Here is a 19,489-nt window from a genome sequence, read left to right as displayed (position 1 = left end):
AATTACACTTCTATTGCCTGACATTTGGCGTTCTGACTGGAAATCGTCTCGATCGGAAATGACCTGTAACGCTTCAGCGATACAGACTGAATAGAGCCTTAAACGGGACTAATGAAGGAATGGAATTACCGGGACCTTGTGATTCATTCCAGGATCGAATGGGTTTTCTATTCTTCAGGTGTTCATCATTGCCTCAGCCAGTAATGAATAAATAAATAATTGATATGTCATTACTACATTAGTACTTCAATTCATTATTCATACTCTTGTTGATTTTGAATCATGTATTTGGTTGCATGCTACTGACACAAAGTGGAACCAAATTGGGCTGCTTATTGATATCAGATTCATTCCTTTATTATCATCCAAAATACTGTACCAATTTCAACATTAAATTAATTTCTCTCATTTATATGCATATAATCTCATATATAAGATATGGCACTTTCATGTTCCTTGCTTGGTTTATTGGAAGTGTATCATGGAGATACTGTGTAAATGTTAATGGTTTACTGAGGACTAGGTTTTATTTGTAGGTTTAGTAAACGGAGAGGATCGTGGAACTGGTGCCACCACACAACCATCATTTGACCATGATCAACAGGTAGAATTGCATCCAAACATTTCTTCCTTGTGAGGTTACTGTATATTTAACATTCTAAGATATATTCTTCATATCAATTCTAATTTATTTACAGCAAACCTGAGCAAAAATCATTGTAAACAATTTAAACATTTTCTTACAAGATCAAATGAAATACAGTGAAGAGAAAACGTGTCGTTCTTTTCAAGATGTCCATTTCTCCTGTGTTTATTATTATTTTTATACCTGACCTAGTGTTGTTTATGTGCTTTTTGTAAGATCCTATTCTGGACTTTCTATTTCCTACCTCTGATATTGAACTCTGTTGAGGAAACATTTAGCTGGATGGTTTACGCCTGTTGTATTCTGTCATGCGACAAATAAACGTTGATTTGTAACCCGCTCCTTGTGCTGAATATGATACATAGAAAATAAATTAAACATATTGTATAGGCATGCAGGTGCAGTGTTCACATGTGTTGTTCTGGCTTTATAAGGAGTAAATATGACAGCAATTGTTGTATGAAGCCTGAAATATTGGAACAAGGCTTCAATCTTTTACTTTCAAAGGCAATATCTTTGTGATTGTGAATGTAGATCCAGTGCATTCCTTCATTGACCTTAAAACTCCTGAAGGCTCTCCTCTTCTGAGTACATTGAGGACACGCTTAGTGCTGAGGAGGAGGAGAACATAGCTCCCCAGGTCAATCTCTGTCCAGTCTCTGGATCAGTCTGCACCACTCTAACCTCTTCTGAGTGATGTAGGCCGGGGTGATGGTCTGGACAGGGAGGCGAGGCGAGCCCTCCACTCTGGCCCTCTCACACAAGGCCTCTGCGTTACAGATCACATACATGCCGCAGTCATAGCTGTTCTGCTGCACAGGACAGGGCTCCTCCACAAAGGGCACTTTCCTCCCCGACCCCAGGAAGGGCTCCAGCTTTGTGGCGATCCGCCGGGCGTGAAGCGAGTTGCCACCACTCTGCGAGTCGTAGTGGGCAAAATGGCCGCCGTCGCGCAAGAACAGCAGCAGGCTCCAGTGAGATCCGCCGGCAGTCTGGATGGAGTTGTCGTTGACAGCCAGGAAGACCCAGCGCCGGGAAGCTAGCCCCAGCGGCTCCAGAAACAGGGCTAGTTCCTCCGGGCAGGCAGCACACTTGATGAACTGGGTGACCTCGGGGCTGATGAAGATGGCCGCTTCGCCAAGGCCCTTGAAGAGCTCAGCAGCAAAGTACTCGAAGGCAAAGCCGATGACCTGGTCGTTGAGCCAGTGAGGGCCCTCCAGTAAGGCCACATCAGAGCGCCGCAGGAGGCTGTCCTGGTAGCTCAACACAACGGGATCCATTCTCTCCAAGGCAGGGTGGGGGCGGACAGGTAGACAGGGTCAGTCTGGAAAACATGGAGGAACCGGTTTTGGGGAGATTAAGTGAAAGATGAAGCAACACTACTCTACACAATCACAAACTGTCATCTTGTCAGATTTTTCAGGAATGAGCGTTAGCTAATTCAGTAGTTGAGTGTATGAGCCACAAAAATGAGGTTTTCTACTAGTTAGCTATAGCCTAGGTGCTGAAAGTACTTTCCAGATAGCTAACCAACCGTAGCTATGTTGGCAGGCTGATTAGCTATGGATAAATAAATAAAACTTCTACTGGATATAATCTTCAATCTCACAATTAGTACTATAGCTATAAAGCCTATCTAACAACACACTAAGTTAGCTAGTTATAGCTAAAACATTTTTATTTTGGTCAAAGTTGGCAGGGTTGCTGGCGCTGCATTGCGTTTTAATATGCTAGCTAGTGTTAACTCCCAGGCCAATGGGTTTGGCATGCGCAGTTGGTTTTACGATGTACGAAATTAATAAACAAACGAACATTTTATTTCACATACCTTACCAGACACATTCACTAAAAAGGTCCATCAAAAAATGCAAACTTCCTTCCTCGTTGCAGTAAGAAACGTAAACGAGTACAAACTGCTCCACTACTGTAAACATTTTGCGACAGTACTGCGGGGCAAGTGGGCTTTCCGAGACCCGCTCTGTCCATGCGGGTGATTCGCTGAATGAGTCGGTACATCCAATCCCCTCGAACCTCTCTGGGAAACCCTCCCTCCCTCCCTGATTATTTCACCCCGCCTATCAAGTAGCGTGAGCGCGCACTGTTTAGCAAAGGGAAAAGGCAGCAGAGGTTTCATCGAACGTCACCTGGGATAGGAAGGGCTGCTTTTAATACATTTTAAGAAGAGAAGAAAATAGGACAAATATTCGTCACTGTTCGGGACTGATCTGAATTTTGAATAATTTTCGGGGGAAGTTATTTGGAGAGAAGAACGAAGGCGCAGTTGTTTAAGGAAACCCAGGGAATTAAAAATCAGATTTGAGAGTTGCATTTGTGTGCTAATTCCCCTGTCCCAAACGAGAAGGCTTCCGCGCACAACAGATTTGGATTAACGTTCATTGATGTAGTAAGGTAAGAAGTGTTGTTACTGTCCAAAACGAGGCTGTTCATGTGTGTATAAATATATATGTATGTACCAATCACTGGGGTATGGTACCAATACGCAAGGTTTTGCTATTGACGATATGATTTTTGGAATTCCATTCATCGCGCGATGAACTACCCTTCCCACTGAGCCACAGGGAGTTTATTGCGTGTAGTTACCATTACTTGAAACGCTGTGTTAATTTATTGACTGGATTAAAGCTTGACCACTTTGTGCGTGTATTAAAGAAACCACATCTTTGCATACAAAATTAGTTATTTTGACTACTGTCAGTAGTGGGACACCCATTATTACAAAAGTCTATTGCTTTCGAGTAGTAAGTTATTGTCATGAGCTGTTAGATAACTGATGTTGTAGTTTATGTCAAGGGAACCGGAAGTTTAGAACCTAACGCACTATAGTTTTTAAACCAAATTAATTCAAGTCAAATCAAGACAGTATCTGTCAACGTCCATGCAGATGCATTGTATCCCATCAAATGTATCAAGCAAAATAGGAAGGTTACAATGTCCCGCCAACTTCAAGTGATCTCAGACCACCCTCTTTTGACACAAAGTAATCGAACAACAATTGAGAGCAATAGCAGAGGTGTGTTGTCTCTCTCTGTCTGGGGCGGGGAAATGTTTGCATGTATTATTTAGTGGAGGTCAGCCAGAATAGCTGATAATGCAGTGGATGCAGTACAGACTGCAAAGCAGTGGATTGTAGAGGAGGTCTAACGTGGTGAATAAGCTGCTGAATCATGGGGCCTGCCCAGAGCAGCACTCCTTAGCCCATAACATTTGTTCCATAGCCTTATCCACTACTTATCCCTCAACCTCACCTATCCTCATACTGAGTTGATTGAGAATGTTTAGATGATCTTTGTAGAATGTTATTGTTTGTAATGCCAGTGTAGAGGCTATAGCCTGTATTCTATACATGTCTTCTGTAGCTTGGATATTGTTTAGCCTCTGGAGTCTGATATGGGTATGATGGGAAGCGATTACTCAATGCTGAGCAACAACAAGACATTTTGAAATGACTAAAATATAACGAATGTTTAGTCACTAACTTTTATTTCTTATTGTTGTTGCATTGTCGAGCCTGCAAGTAACCACTTCATTGGACTGTGTATACCATGTGTATCCAGTACATATGTCTAATAAAGCTCCCAGGTACTACAACTATATTCTCCATAAAGCTTGTTACTTTGGCCCATTCTCTGCACAGGTGATCAGAGTGGGTCTGGAGGAATGCATTGGGACTGAGAAGACACAGCTGCATGCTGGGAAAGCACCATAGAGTTAACTCTATGGTTAACATCCAATGAATAGTCATGATATGATGTTCTGGGGAGTGTCCATGGCTGGAGCTTGTATACCTGAAACGTGTAATAGCCTGGGTCAGGACTAGGCTACAGGATATTTCTGATCACAACTGGATACATTGTGACGTTTGGGTTAATCTTGTTGAACTAAAGGCTTACAGGATGATATGGAAAGCAAGCCATCAGAGATGAAGGCTTGAGAAAAACCACATTGTGCTGATATTAACCTAGAGGTTCAAAAGTGGGAGTGATAGTTAGCGCAGCAGAGTAGCTACAGCAGCTGTTGTAGCCAGAGATCTAACACCTGATGCAGTAGAAGCAGTGCTGATGCAGTAGAAGCAGTGCTGATGCAGTAGAAGCAGTGCTGATGCAGTAGAAGCAGTGCTGATGCAGTAGAAGCAGTGCTGATGCAGTAGAAGCAGTGCTGATGCAGTAGAAGCAGTGCTGATGCAGTAGAAGCAGTGCAGGTGCAGTAGAAGCAGTGCAGGTGCAGTAGAAGCAGTGCAGGTGCAGTAGAAGCAGTGCAGGTGCAGTGCAGTAGAAGCAGTGCAGGTGCAGTGCAGTAGAAGCAGTGCAGGTGCAGTAGAAGCCGTGCGGATGCAGTGGAAGCCGTGCGGATGCAGTGGAAGCAGTGCGGATGCAGTGGAAGCAGTGCGGATGCAGTGGAAGTAGATGCTGTGGAAGCAGTGCAGATGCAGTAGAAGCAGTGCAGATGCAGTACACTGGGGCTCTGGAAATTGTTCTTGTATGTTCTTAGGTGGGGTATGCTGTGGTATACTTTAGAAACCGATTATCTTTGAGGTGGACCAGTGAAATCAATGTGAATGGCCATTTGGCTGCACATTATTTAGTCATTGTACACTACTCTGTAGACGCTCCAAAGTCTGAGCTGTGGGGTGCTGCTTTCACAGCAGTAGCAGAGCTCTTCCAATGTTTTGATGGCTAGCCTCCATGATGGAAAAGACCATTGCAGAAATCTACAACTATTGCATCACCCTAAAGCTATCGCTCCCCAACCACAGAGACTGTAGCCAACATGTAGACTGTGTCAGTTCTATCCAGATTGTTTTGGTCACTGGTGGACCGAGGCGACAAACTGCTCCTCTGACCATGCTATGCTTTTCCCATATAGGCCTACACAATGCCTTTGAGGATTCTAAAACCCAACATGACCTCAAATGAGTGACCTCATTGCCACATGCTTCTGTGGGGTGGGGTGGTAGGTCACGTGCTGAGTCACTTGGTCAGCCGCACATGAAAAGTGTTGTGCGGCCGCATGGCCGGATTGTATGGCGTAAGTGATTGGCACGCACATGAAGTGAAGTCATTAAAGTGGAACATGCCTGTTGCCCCTGAACAAAGCTCCCCATTCTCTGTGGTCATTACAGAAGGAGGCTATGGAACCTCAAAGGCTTGGCTTCCCCCATGGCTTTGTATTTCCCCTCGTTAACAACTCATGGTGCTCAGACTGGTCAGAATGAGAGTTTCTACTTTTAATGTCACATGCACAAGTACAGTGAAATGCCTTTCTTGCAAACTCTAAACCTAACAATGCAATGATTAATAACAATGTATTACTAGAAAACCCCCCACAAGAATAAGAAATATAAAATACACATTAAGTAAGTAAGCATACTAAATATAGGACATTTTTAATAAGTAAGTTCCAATACCATATTTACAAATGCAGGGATATTGGAGTAATGGAGGTAGATATGTACAGGGGTAAGGAGACTAGGCAACAGGATATAAGATAAACAGAGTAGCAGCAGCTTGTATGTGAGCGGCTGTGTAGAGTCAGTATAAATGTATGCGCATATTATGTGTGAGTGACCTAATGATGGAGTGTGTGTGTGTAACAGTATAACTTTAGACCGTCCCCTTGCCCATACCCGGGTGTGAACCAGGGACCCTCTGCACACATCAACAACAGTCACCCACGAAGCATCGTTACCCATCGCTCCACAAAAGCCGCAGCCCTTGCAGAGCAAGGGGAACCACTACTTCAAGGTCTCAGAGCAAGTGACGTCACCGATTGAAACGCTATTTAGCGCGAACACCGCTAACTAAGGTAGACGTTTCACATCTGTTACATAGGGCCCTGTGAGTGTGCATAGAGACAGTGCAAAGATTGAAATAAAAGGTCAATTAAAGGTTAACTCAGTCTGTGTAGCTATTTTGTTAGCTATTTATCAGTCGTATTGCTTGGGGATAGAAGCTGTTCAAGAGCCTGATGGTGTCAGACTTGATGCACTGGTACCTCTTGCCGTGCGGCACCAGAGAAAATAGTCTATGGCTTGAGTGGTTGGAGTCTTTGATTTTCCAGGCGTTCCTTTCACACCGCCAGCTGTAGAGGTCCTGGATGGCAGGGAGCTCGTCCCCAGGGATATACTAGGCTGTCCGCACAACCCTCTGTAGCGCCATGCAATCGAGGGTGGAGCTATTGCCATAACAAGCAGTGATGAAGCCAGAGGATTTTAGGGCCCATGCAAAACTTTTTCAACCTCGTGAGGGAGAAGAGGCACTGTTGCACCTTCTTCACGACTGTGCGTGTGTTTGGACTATTTGAAGTATTTAGTGATTTGCACACAGAGGAACTTGAAGCTGTCTACCTGCTGCCCCCCCGTTTCCTGTCATCCACGGTCAGCTCCTTGGTCTTGCCGATGTTGAGGGAGAGGTTGTTGCTCCGGCACCACACTGCCAGGTTACTGACCTCCCTGTAGGCTGACTCATCGTCGCCGGTGTTCAGGCCTACCACCACTGTGTCATCAGCAAACTTGAAAATGATGTTTGAGTTGTTCATGGCCACACAGTTGTGGGTGAACAGGGAGTACAGGAGGGGACTAAGCACACACCCCTGTGGGGCCCCTGTGTTAAGGGTCAGCGTGGCTGAGGTGATGTACCCGGGGTCGTACTATCAGGAAGTCCAGGATCCAGTTGCAGAGGGAGGTGTTCATACCCAAAGTCATACGCTTGGTTACGAGCTTGGAGTAGACAATGGTGTTGAACGCTGAGCTGTAGTCAATGAACATCATTCTCACATAGGTATTCTGCTTATCAAGAGTGATAGAAAACAAGGAATTGTTTTTATTTTCCTAACATTACCGGGTGTGTTCTGTTTTCACCAAATTGAGTTTAAATGCAGGTCAGGCCTATGATTTGGCTACTAGCCTACTTGGTCACTAGACTACTTGTTACTTGGTCACTAGACTACTTGTTACTTGGTCACTAGCCTACTTGGTCACTAGCCTACTTGGTCACTAGCCTACTTGGTCACTAGACTACTTGTTACTTGGTCACTAGACTACTTGTTACTTGGTCACTAGCCTACTTGGTCACTAGCCTACTTGGTCACTAGCCTACTTGTTACTAGCCTTGGTCACTAGCCTACTCATTATTTGGTTATTAGTGTCCCTTTAAAAGTACGGAGTTCGCTCCTACTGTAGTTCTCCTCTAAAAAGGAGTGTCTCTTGTGGAGAGAGGACGGGGCCAAATCTTTGTTTAATTCATCTCTATTGAGAAATCCCTGTTGACATTTAGTTAATATGCTAGAACAATCACAGGAAACTTGAAGGTCATGTAGCGAAAGTTGCTTCTGGAAGAAATCCCTTGGTTAATTTTACTTACTGCTTCATCACTCTTAGCAAATGAGGTCTAAGGTATTTCATAATTTAAGCGATAGATATTATTTAGCTTAAATGGTTACGTCAACTAAATGATTAGGCCAAGATGGAATTACCGTTTAACCTCACTTCTTGGACATACCAGAGCCTTGGATATGCAGTTTTAGAAACAGTTCTTTGTCCTGTAAGCCTTTCATGGCAATGCAGGAATTTTGATAGCGCACACTGCACAGGGCTGCAGGCCAGAAGGTTGTGGGTTCACAGACCACCATGGACAAGAGTAGGAGTGGAAAGTTCTCCTTTATAGTAAAAGCATTGCATGAATCTATCATCATATTTACAGACCCAAGAAAATATTGCCTTTTATAAACATTTCATTAAACTCTACATAATTTTAAACATTAGCAGAATATTTTTTTTTAATACCACACAAATTACCAAAATTATAGGATAAGAATGGACACCGACGGGCCTCCCGAGTGGTGTAGTGGTCTAAGCCACTGCATCGCACTAGAGATCCTGGTTCGAGTCCAGGCTCTGTCGTAGACGGCCACGCCTGGGAGACCGATGAGAGGGCGCACAATTGGCCTAGTGTCCTCCGGGTTAGGGGAGGGTTTGGCCAGCAGGGATGTTCTTTTCCCGTCGCACACTAGTGACTCCTGTGGTGGGCGCAATACACGCTGACACGGTCGCCAGGTGTACGGTGTTTCCTCCGACACGTTGGTGCGGCTGGCTTACGGGTTAAGCGGGCATTGTGTCAAGAAGCAGTGCAGCTTGGCTGGGTTGGTGTTTCGGAGGGTGCACGGCTCTCGAAATTTGCCTCTCCCGAGTCCGTACGGGAGTTGCAGCGATGGGACAAGACTGTAACTACCCAATTGGATATCACAAAATTGGGGAGAAAAAGGGGTAATATAATAAAAAATGTAATAAAATGGACACAGAGATATGTGTTCATCTTATCATATTTCTCCAAAAATGTTACATTTAACTTCTGGCTATTCTTCTTCCGTGGCTAATCCCAAGTGTTTCGCTAAAAGCTGTCTGAGGTTAAACATCTTCTATTGTACAGAAAGTGAATAGCTTAATCAAATGGTAGTGAAATAATTAGATTACTTCCCAAGCAAAGTGTATTTTTTGTCTCCTCTGCTATAGAAGGTTGTAGCTCAGCCTCTGAATGTCAAATAAATGAAACCATGATATCCCCATATGTGTCGGGAGTCACTTCATTCCCAGGCTTCTACACCTGCATTGCTTGCTGTTTGAGGTTTTAGGCTGGGTTTCTGTACAGCACTTTGTGACATCATATTTATTAAGTAAGAAGGGCTTTATAAATAAATAAATCTGATATTTTCCATCTACTGCTGTTATAGATCACTTTATATAATCAGACCTGTTTTATTTTCTTTCAAATAACCTTTATCTGGCCATTTTCACTCCATTATGGAACTATAAGGGTTTATGACATAGTCCCTCTAGTAATTGAATTCATTGGTTGCATGTTGCGTGACAATATGTTTTGGAATGTTTGTGTTAGGACTGATGCCCAACTGAGCGTTCTGCTCAATACATCCTTATTAGGTGCTGATGAATATTTGTTCTAAAGTGCATTACTGTGGTTTGAAAACACAATGATATTTCTTAAGAAGGCAAATCATTATTAGGAAAACCTTTTTTATTATTTTGATGTCACCAGATTGACTTTAGATGCAGTATTACTTTAACTAGGTAGCTAAGATTGAGGTGAGACCTCCAGATTATAGCGAGCTAACGTTAGCATTGCCAGCTATTTTTTGATGAACTTTGCAATTAATGTCATTGCCATCTGTCCTAATGTAAATTTGACAACATGATGTTGATGATGGCAAAGTTGTTTCCTACTATTTTATGAAATAAGCCCAAATCCTAAAAACATTATACCAACCTATAGAGTTTACAATTGCATTGATGAACCCCCCCCCCCCCCCCTGCCCTCCCTTACTATATAATTGGCAAAGGTCCCGAATGCATATTGTCATTTATCGGCGTAGTAACAAACCCTAACCTAGCAACCCATGTGACCCCAAACTGTTCACACCCCTCTTGTTGGCAAAGAGAGAATTCTGCAGTTTTCAAAGCTTATTTCCTGCAATTCTACACATTTTGCAATGTCTTATGTGTGTTCATATTATACAAGGGGTCCGACTGAGTTAAAACATTTACCTTTTTTTATTTGGTTCTACTTTTTTTATTAGTCGGGACCCTTTATTAGTTCTGGGTCCAGATTCGAACCATGGTCTGCCTATTGAGTATGGGGGCCTGAGATATTACCCTTCATCTGCCAGCAATAGGCTACTGGCTAATTTTACAAAAAAAAGATGAACATTTCCTACAGCTGGATCTTGTTTTCTTGAATATAAGGATGACTTTTGGGGGCGGGTGTGTAAACAACAAGCACTCTTTGATATTCTATCACAATAGATGTACATTTGAAGGTTATTTAGAACTTTCTCAAAATGGTCTTATTGTCAGTTTATTCTGGCTGTAGGAGTAAAAGCTAGGCCTGTTTTATGCTAACTTTCCAGTCAGACCTTATCTGGTGTTCCATGGTCTTTTTCCACCTCTCATTCCTTTGTTCACTCACTGCGCGCCCATTTAGCACGGAAAATGCTTCCCCTGGTCATGTCACACAACTCCAGGCGAGCTGTGAAAGTTACAGGCACGGAGGCTAACATTCGCTAACAGAGGCTAACAGTGTTTCTGGAGGGGGGGCCAATGTAAATCTGGGAAAATGGACTCTCAATAGGATCACTGGACTGCTGTGACCATCTTATTCAAGGCAGCACGCTATTGTTCAGAGAAAAAAACCACCTGAGCTGTCACTATTTTGGATGATAAGTCCCTTTTGGAAGACGTATTAGATCCCTTCCTGAAACAAGTTCCTGGCTAATTGGTCAAGATGCTAGTTGAATTAATCAATGTGAAACTGGCTGAGCTTCGATTCAGTATAATAGTGACTTATGGACAGATTCTTACACTAAATCTATACTTTGCTTTGGGGGGAAAAAACATATTTGTGTAAAATTACAAAGGTAATGTTTGATGTGGCCTCTGTAATACCTAGGACTGTCACAAGAATTGTGAAGCTCAAAAGTTCTCAAGGTTCTTTCCATACGTTCATCTCAAACAAAGCATGGATCAATGTGGCCACTGTTTCAGATTTCTGCGTCCCTCCATCCACTGCTGCTCCGACTGCACCATTCGTCTCATATTTCAAAGAGCGTCGTCTGGCTGCAGACTGACAGCGATCAGTCAGGCCCGTCGTCATGTTGAAGAGTCTGTGAGAGCCTTCTGAACACTGAACCTATAGTTAGAGGTCATGTTGTATCTAATGCACTAAGCAGATGTGCTTAACATTCAGCCCTGCAGTTAATGACATAGCCTTCCCATTGTACTGTATATGATGAATATTGCATTAGTGCCATCATGGCTGCCAATGCATAAGCTATACCGTTTGTTATACATGGGAAACCAATGGTCATCCCAAAACATGCTTTTAGGTTGTGCTTTCAAATCTCTGATAACCGTTGCTGGTATTAGAGTCGTTGACGGTTGCAACAGTGCAGCAAACAAACCAAATGAATTGTTAGTTTGAATGATAAAAAGCATTATGTGCTTTGCTCATGTTCAGTTCGTAGAAAATCCATCATAAAGTCATTAGAGTGGACCCACTACCTAGCATATATTACACTTTGCATTATTCCATCGCCAAAGTACACAAGCTAGCTTGTCAAAGCCAGTCAGGCCAAGTGAATGTCCTTTGTCATCGGTTAGGCTAGTATAGAAATGCCTTTGAAAGGGAATAACAAGCCTGGAAAGATTGGTTTGGTGTCTGGAACCTCATACAGCAGTGTATACTGGTATGTTAGCTAGCTACCTAACATCACGTTAGTTGGCTACTAATACATAGAACTTGCCAGTATATTAACTATATGCTATCTAACTAACTACCCAACATTTTTTGACATGATTATTCACGTCATTCTTAGCTAAGTGGTATAGTCTTTGTGGGGTGGCAGGTAGCCTAGTGGTTAGAGCGTTGGACTAGTAACCAAAACTGCTGCTGGCTCGCTTGCTCTTCGCTAATGATGCGAGTGTGTGTTCAGTCTTCGGTCTATTGCTTGTAAAATATCCTAACCTATTAATTGATGATAGGCCCTGCTTTACTGAAGTTGCAAGACATTGCAAGCCAAGAAATTGCGAAATACAGCATTCCATTGCAAGATACAGTTTTTGATTGCTGATAAATAGGCCTAGTGCCTTCTGACTCCTGTCTGCCTGGTGGCCAACGTGCCTGGTCATGTCTAGAAGGGATACATACATCTTTTGTCAAATTTGTGTAAAAAGTATATATTTTTTTGCATTTCAGCTAACTCCTCCTAACCTTTATCAAATGATCCGAACCTGCTACGTTAATTCTCCTCATTTGCTGCATAATTTCCATAATCCTACGAAAAGTAAAATTTGACCAAGTGTATGCCTTCTAGACAAAACCGACCTGCCTGTAATGTGCTCCTCTCCTCTCTTTGTCCCTCGCTAGCTCTATATGAAAGATGCGAGTGTTCTTGGAAGTATTGGAAACTAAATCAGTCTACTCCTTTCCAAAATCTTAAGAGTCGCTTCCTAGCAAAAGATGTCTTCTTTCTACTAAATGTCTTGATTTAAATCACAGTATTTAACAAACAGGCAGGCTGCGCGCAGGTAGAATGAGATTATTTGATTGACAGTTCTGGTTGCCTAGTGATGGACGGTAGTCACTCCCCAGAAGCTGCATTCCTTTACAGACAAGTAAAATACCCGTCCAGAGAAGGTTTTGTGTCCGCATTTTAAAAAGCCTTAGTGTACCTTTACAGACAGACAAACAAACATGCCGTAGCTGGGTGCTTTCAAGGGGTATATGACTGTGGTACAGAACTTCATTGCTTGGCTCTTGCGGTCATATAATACGAGCATTATTCTGCATTTAAAAATTTACGTCGAATTTTATGATTTTTCTTATCGTTTTTAATGAATGGAAAACTGATTTTAAAAAGGCTGTTTTTAAATGTTTACTTTAGATGTGTGTAGTCTTTCTTTTTACGATAAGAAAAATAATACAATTCCACCTCAAGTTACAATGCAGAATAATGGTCGTATTATATGACCGCAAGAGCCAGGCAATGAAGTTCTCTACCACAGTCATATACCCATTGAAAGCACCCAGCTACGGCATGTTTGTTTGTCTGTAAAGGTACACTGTCTTTTTTTAAACGTTAAGCAAAATTGTCCTTTTGTAATTTGTCCATAGTATGGGATACAGTTATGAATCAAGACATCACAAGTGACAACTGCAGTGTGGTTATGTAATTAATGCCTCACAAAGGAATCATCCCGCAGATAATTCGATCAACATCAACACAGTTAATTGACTGTGATGGTTAGTTTGATTCAGATCTTCATACCCTGCAGGTCTAAAGACTGTTTGTGTTCAGTTGGTTGCATGGCCACATCATTCCAACGACTGATGGAGGCATCGAGCAGGAAACAGACCATTTATCAGTTCAGATCTGTTGGCACTGAATATTCAAGGCAGGTTGTATCTCTGGCACTGTAATGGGAGCAGAAGTCCTCAGCAGACAGCTGTGAAACAGGACATGAGTTCTGGTGTTTGCTCAGTCAGTCTGTCTCTCGAACTTGCATTGTTCATATCTTGCATTACTCATCTCATATGTGTATATATAGTATTCTATACTATTCTACTGTATCTTAGTCCGTTACGCTCTGACATCGCTCGTCCGTATGTATATAGTCTTAATTCATTCCTACTTAGATTTGTGTGTATTGGGTATATGTTGTGTAATTCGTTATATATTACTGCTTTGTCGGAGCTTGAAGCACAAGCATTTCGCTACACCCGCTGATCACGTGTATGAGATCAATAACATTTTATTTGAATGTGTGTGCTTGCGTGTTAGTGAGAACGGTTGATGCAATAGTTTTTTATTTGATAATCTGATTTAATATAGTAGTTTGATTAAAACATTTACAGTGTCTTGCTAAAGTATTCACCCCCCTTGGATATTTTCCTATTTTGTTGCCTTACAACCTGGAATTAAAATGGATTTTTGGGGGGGGGGGTTGTTGTATCATTTGATTCCTACAATATGCCTACCACTTTGAAGATGCAAAATATTTTTTCTTGTGAAACAAGCAAGAAATAAGACCAAAAAAATGAAAACTTGAGCGTGCATAACTGTTCACCACCCCAAAGTCAATACTTTGTAGAGCCACCTTTTGCAGTAATTACAGCTGCAAGTCTCTTGGGGTATGTCTCTATAAGCTTGGCACATCTAGGCACTGGGAGTTTTGCCCATTCTTCAAGGCAAAACTGCTCTAGCTCCTTCAAGTTGGATGGGTTCTGCTGGTGTACAGCAATCTTTAAGTCATTCCACAGATTCTCAATTGGATTGAGGTTTGGGCTTTGACAAGGCAATTCCAATACATTTAAATGTTTCCCCTTAAACCACTCAAGTGTTGCTTTAGCTGCTGGAAGGTGAACCTCCGTCCCAGTCTCAAATCTCTTGGAAGACTGAAACAGGTTTTCCTCAAGAATTTCCCTGTATTTAGCGCCATCCATCATCTCTTCAATTCTGAACAGTTTCCCAGTCCCTGCCGATGAAAAACATACCCACAGCATGATGCTGCCACCACCATGCGTCACTGTGGGGATGTTGTTCTCAGGGTTATGAGGTGTTGGGTTTGCGCAAGACATAGTGTTTTCCTTGATGGCCAAAAAGCTCAGTTTTAGTCTCATCTAACCAGAGTACCTTCTTCCATATGTTTGGGGAGTTTCCCATAAGCCTTTGGGTGAACACCAAATGTGTTTGCTTTATTTTTTTCTTTAAGTAATGGCTTTTTTTCTGGCCACTCTTCTGTAAAGCCCAGCTCTGTGGCGTGTACAGCTTAAAGTGGTCCTATGGACAGACACTCTTCTGTAAAGCCCAGCTCTGTGGCGTGTACAGCTTAAAGTGGTCCTATGGACAGACACTCTTCTGTAAAGCCCAGCTCTGTGGAGTGTACAGCTTAAAGTGGTCCTATGGACAGACACTCTTCTGTAAAGCCCAGCTCTGTGGAGTGTACAGCTTAAAGTGGTCCTATGGACAGACACTCTTCTGTAAAGCCCAGCTCTGTGGAGTGTACAGCTTAAAGTGGTCCTATGGACAGACACTCTTCTGTAAAGCCCAGCTCTGTGGAGTGTACAGCTTAAAGTGGTCCTATGGACAGATACTCTTCTGTAAAGCCCAGCTCTGTGGCGTGTACAGCTTAAAGTGGTCCTATGGACAGACACTCTTCTGTAAAGCCCAGCTCTGTGGAGTGTACAGCTTAAAGTGGTCCTATGGACAGACACTCTTCTGTAAAGCCCAGCTCTGTGGAGTGTACAGCTTAAAGTGGTCCTATGGACAGATACTCTTCTGTAAAGCCCAGCTCTGTGGAGTGTACAGCTTAAAGTGGTCCTATGGACAGATACTCTTCTGTAAAGCCCAGCTCTGTGGAGTGTACAGCTTAAAGTGGTCCTATGGACAGACACTCTTCTGTAAAGCCCAGCTCTGTGGCGTGTACAGCTTAAAGTGGTCCAATGGACAGACACTCTTCTGTAAAGCCCAGCTCTGTGGAGTGTACAGCTTAAAGTGGTCCTATGGACAGACACTCTTCTGTAAAGCCCAGCTCTGTGGCGTGTACAGCTTAAAGTGGTCCTATGGACAGACACTCTTCTGTAAAGCCCAGCTCTGTGGAGTGTACAGCTTAAAGTGGTCCTATGGACAGACACTCTTCTGTAAAGCCCAGCTCTGTGGAGTGTACAGCTTAAAGTGGTCCTATGGACAGACACTCTTCTGTAAAGCCCAGCTCTGTGGCGTGTACAGCTTAAAGTGGTCCTATGGACAGACACTCTTCTGTAAAGCCCAGCTCTGTGGCGTGTACAGCTTAAAGTGGTCCTATGGACAGACACTCTTCTGTAAAGCCCAGCTCTGTGGAGTGTACAGCTTAAAGTGGTCCTATGGACAGACACTCTTCTGTAAAGCCCAGCTCTGTGGAGTGTACAGCTTAAAGTGGTCCTATGGACAGACACTCTTCTGTAAAGCCCAGCTCTGTGGAGTGTACAGCTTAAAGTGGTCCTATGGACAGACACTCTTCTGTAAAGCCCAGCTCTGTGGAGTGTACAGCTTAAAGTGGTCCTATGGACAGACACTCTTCTGTAAAGCCCAGCTCTGTGGAGTGTACAGCTTAAAGTGGTCCTATGGACAGACACTCTTCTGTAAAGCCCAGCTCTGTGGAGTGTACAGCTTAAAGTGGTCCTATGGACAGACACTCTTCTGTAAAGCCCAGCTCTGTGGAGTGTACAGCTTAAAGTGGTCCTATGGACAGACACTCTTCTGTAAAGCCCAGCTCTGTGGAGTGTACAGCTTAAAGTGGTCCTATGGACAGACACTCTTCTGTAAAGCCCAGCTCTGTGGAGTGTACAGCTTAAAGTGGTCCTATGGACAGACACTCTTCTGTAAAGCCCAGCTCTGTGGAGTGTACAGCTTAAAGTGGTCCTATGGACAGACACTCTTCTGTAAAGCCCAGCTCTGTGGCGTGTACAGCTTAAAGTGGTCCTATGGACAGACACTCTTCTGTAAAGCCCAGCTCTGTGGAGTGTACAGCTTAAAGTGGTCCTATGGACAGACACTCTTCTGTAAAGCCCAGCTCTGTGGAGTGTACAGCTTAAAGTGGTCCTATGGACAGACACTCTTCTGTAAAGCCCAGCTCTGTGGAGTGTACAGCTTAAAGTGGTCCTATGGACAGATACTCCAATCTCTACTGTGGAGATTTGCAGCTCCTTCAGGGTTATCTTTGGTCTCTTTGTTGCTTCTGATTAATGCCCTCCATGCCTGGTCTGTGAGTTTTGGTGGGCGGCCCTCTCTTGGCAGGTTTGTTGTAATGCCATATTCTTTCCATTTTTTTAATAATGGATTTAATGGTGCTCCGTGGGATGTTCAAAGTTTCTGATATTTTTTTGTAACCCAACCCTGATCTGTACTTCTCCACAACTTTGTCCCTGACCTGTTTGGAGAGCTCCTTGGTCTTCATGGTGCCGCTTGCTTAGTGGTGTTGCAGACACTGGGGCCTTTCAGAACAGATATATATATATATATATATATATATATATATACTGAGATCATGTGACACTTGCACACAGGTGGACTTTATTGAACTAATTTTGTGACCTCATGAAGGTAATGGGTTGTACGATATCTTAATTAGGGGCTTCATAGCAAAGGGGGTGAGTATATATATACACGCACCACTTTTCCAATTGTTTTATTTGATCCCCTTTACCAATTTGGATTATTTTGTGTATGTCCATTACATGAAATCCAAATTTAAAAAAACATTTTTAAATTACAGGTTGTAATGGAACAAAATAGGAAAAATGCCACGGGAGGTGAATACTTTTGCAAGGCACTGTGCATGCTTTCTAAGAAGAACGATTTCCCTAATAATAATCCTGTTTCCATGGAGCCATCTGAAATCAGGCTACCTGATGGCACTCTGATAAATGCAGAAAATCACCAATCAAAATAAACATTCTACCACAGCGACCATGTTATTTCTGGGAAGTATATTTGTTTATGAGTTCGGACATATAATGTTTGTATGTGAACTATTTTTAAGATTCATTTCTCAGAAAACCATGTGTTTTTAATCGTAGAGTAAGGTGTTTACATGACTATTGCATAATCTGTCTACTGCCATAATCAGTTAAATAGCAAATTATTACTGTGCATATAAATGTACTCGGTGTGAGCATGTGTATTTACCAGCCACTGTGTCTGGAGGAGTCCACCCGCTGGTGCCCAGCTCCTCCTCCTCTTGCCTTGAAGCTGCCTTGCCCCAGGCCAGGACCTGCTGAGCTGAACCAGGCCGTGGCCTAATGGCTACCATTCTTATAGGGTAATGGAGTGTGTGTAATCCAGGTCACTGATACCTCCTACAGTAACCTCCCTGTGTCTTCTTCTTCACCCTCCTCTCCACTCCCTCTCTGCTGCTTTTTCTCCCTCTGACCAACCCCAGCTGCTTGCTTTCAACACCGGCGGAGTGGATGCTCTGACATCACCCCACTCACTCCTCTAGAGTCGAGTGGTTCCTAACTTTCCCAGTAGAGGCTGTTTGCATCAGGATTGGGGCCAATTCCATTTCAATTCAAGAAGTACACTGAAGTTCTCTTTTAGAGTACATTTTCCTCATTGAAGGGAAATGGAATAGGTTTTACTTTCTGAATTGAAATGGAATTGACCCCGACCCTGCTTGGCATCATACAGTCATTTGCCATGTAACTCGCCACCAGACAGATTTGTGCTTGAGGTGATACCTTTCTAGTGGTTAGACTTTGCAAACTTCTAAAGAGGTGTACAATCCAGCTACACATGAGCTCAAGGGTGTTCTTTATTCCGTTGCTGTGGGCTTCCTGCCACACACACACTGAACTTCTTTCCAGTATGAATTGATGAGCGGCTTTACCAGGAAATGTTTTTAAACAAATCTGTGTGATGACTATATATTCCATGCCAGCTAGTTCCCCCATGTCTTTATTTGTTATAAAATGTGTTGGCAAAGAAATCCACAACTGTCTGGAGATTAGAGAATGGCCAATTTGTTTTATTTTTATACTTTGTTTTTATTGTAGGAACACAAAGAAAGTACAACTAAAGTCAAATAAAAGAACAAAAAAAGATCTGTCAGTTACGGTGCACTTCATACCTTCATCATCATATTAGTTACATTGACATCTTTGAATTAGACCTTTTCCAAGTACGAAACCCATTTTTCCCAGTATTCTTGACCTCTCTCCTGTTGAGTTCTTAAAGCAAAGGTCATACGCTGTATTTATTCTACAATGTCTATCCATCGTGTCTCTGTGGGAGGGTCTTTTTGTATCCATTTCCTAGTGACAGCCTTTTACTGGCTGCCAGTAGGACCTTTAAGAGGTACCTTTCTCTATTGTTATCAGGTATTTCACTCATGTACAAAGAAATGAATGTTTGTTCTATGTCAAATCCCATTAGTTTTCCAATGTTAGATCTTATTTCTCCCCAGTAAGTTTCGATTGCGGGGCAAGTCCAAAAGATATGAGAGTGGTCCGCCCTCAATAGACCACATTCTCTCCAACAAGGGTGTTGTGAGCCAGTCTGTTTTGATTTCAGTTTAGGTTATGATGAAACGTATAACATTCTTCCAACAGAATTCTCTCCATGACCTTGAGTTGGTGGAGATTTGTTGACTCTCTAATATGTTCAACCATGTTTCATCAGTTATTTCAATGTTCAGTTCCTCCTCCCATTTCTTTTTAATACAGTTTCAGTTTAGAATGTTTCTTTTGAGGATTGAATATCCAAGTAGAGATTTGAAATAGT

The 19,489-nt window shown here is 42.7% G+C and overlaps 2 protein-coding genes across 13 annotated transcripts in view; one reads left to right on the top strand and one right to left on the bottom strand.

The window, feature by feature from the left end:
* Positions 1–332: 332 nt before the first annotated feature.
* Positions 333–2,640, bottom strand: LOC109877988 (SUMO peptidase family member, NEDD8 specific). 2 transcript variants are annotated; one of them, XM_020470226.2, is made up of 2 exons: positions 2,480–2,640; positions 333–1,970 (listed from the first exon to the last, which is right to left on the bottom strand). In XM_020470226.2, exon 2 carries the CDS (start codon positions 1,924–1,926, stop codon positions 1,288–1,290), a length of 639 nt encoding a protein of 212 aa, XP_020325815.2. In that variant the 5' UTR covers positions 1,927–1,970; positions 2,480–2,640; the 3' UTR covers positions 333–1,287. The 2 variants fall into 2 exon arrangements, with proteins under 2 accessions (XP_020325815.2, XP_020325814.2); XM_020470225.2 differs by having other exon boundaries at positions 2,475–2,639.
* A 109-nt stretch (positions 2,641–2,749) lies between these two features.
* The window catches only part of myo9aa (myosin IXAa), a 189,905-nt gene continuing 173,165 nt past the window's right edge, over positions 2,750–19,489 (top strand). For 8 of the 11 annotated variants that reach the window (XM_031812866.1, XM_031812865.1, XM_031812859.1 and 5 more), the window contains exon 1: positions 2,789–3,055. The gene's annotated coding sequence lies outside the window, so the exon portion shown is untranslated. Of the gene's footprint in view, positions 3,056–19,489 lie in introns of all 11 variants that reach the window. The other 3 variants (XM_031812861.1, XM_031812864.1, XM_031812856.1) reach the window with 1 other exon arrangement.

The sequence above is a fragment of the Oncorhynchus kisutch genome, unplaced genomic scaffold (genome assembly GCF_002021735.2).
Source record: "Oncorhynchus kisutch isolate 150728-3 unplaced genomic scaffold, Okis_V2 Okis03b-Okis08b_hom, whole genome shotgun sequence".
Taxonomy (NCBI): Eukaryota; Metazoa; Chordata; class Actinopteri; order Salmoniformes; family Salmonidae; genus Oncorhynchus; species Oncorhynchus kisutch.
The sequence above is the reverse complement of the archived record's forward strand: the minus strand, read 5'-3'. Positions and strand labels throughout refer to the sequence as shown.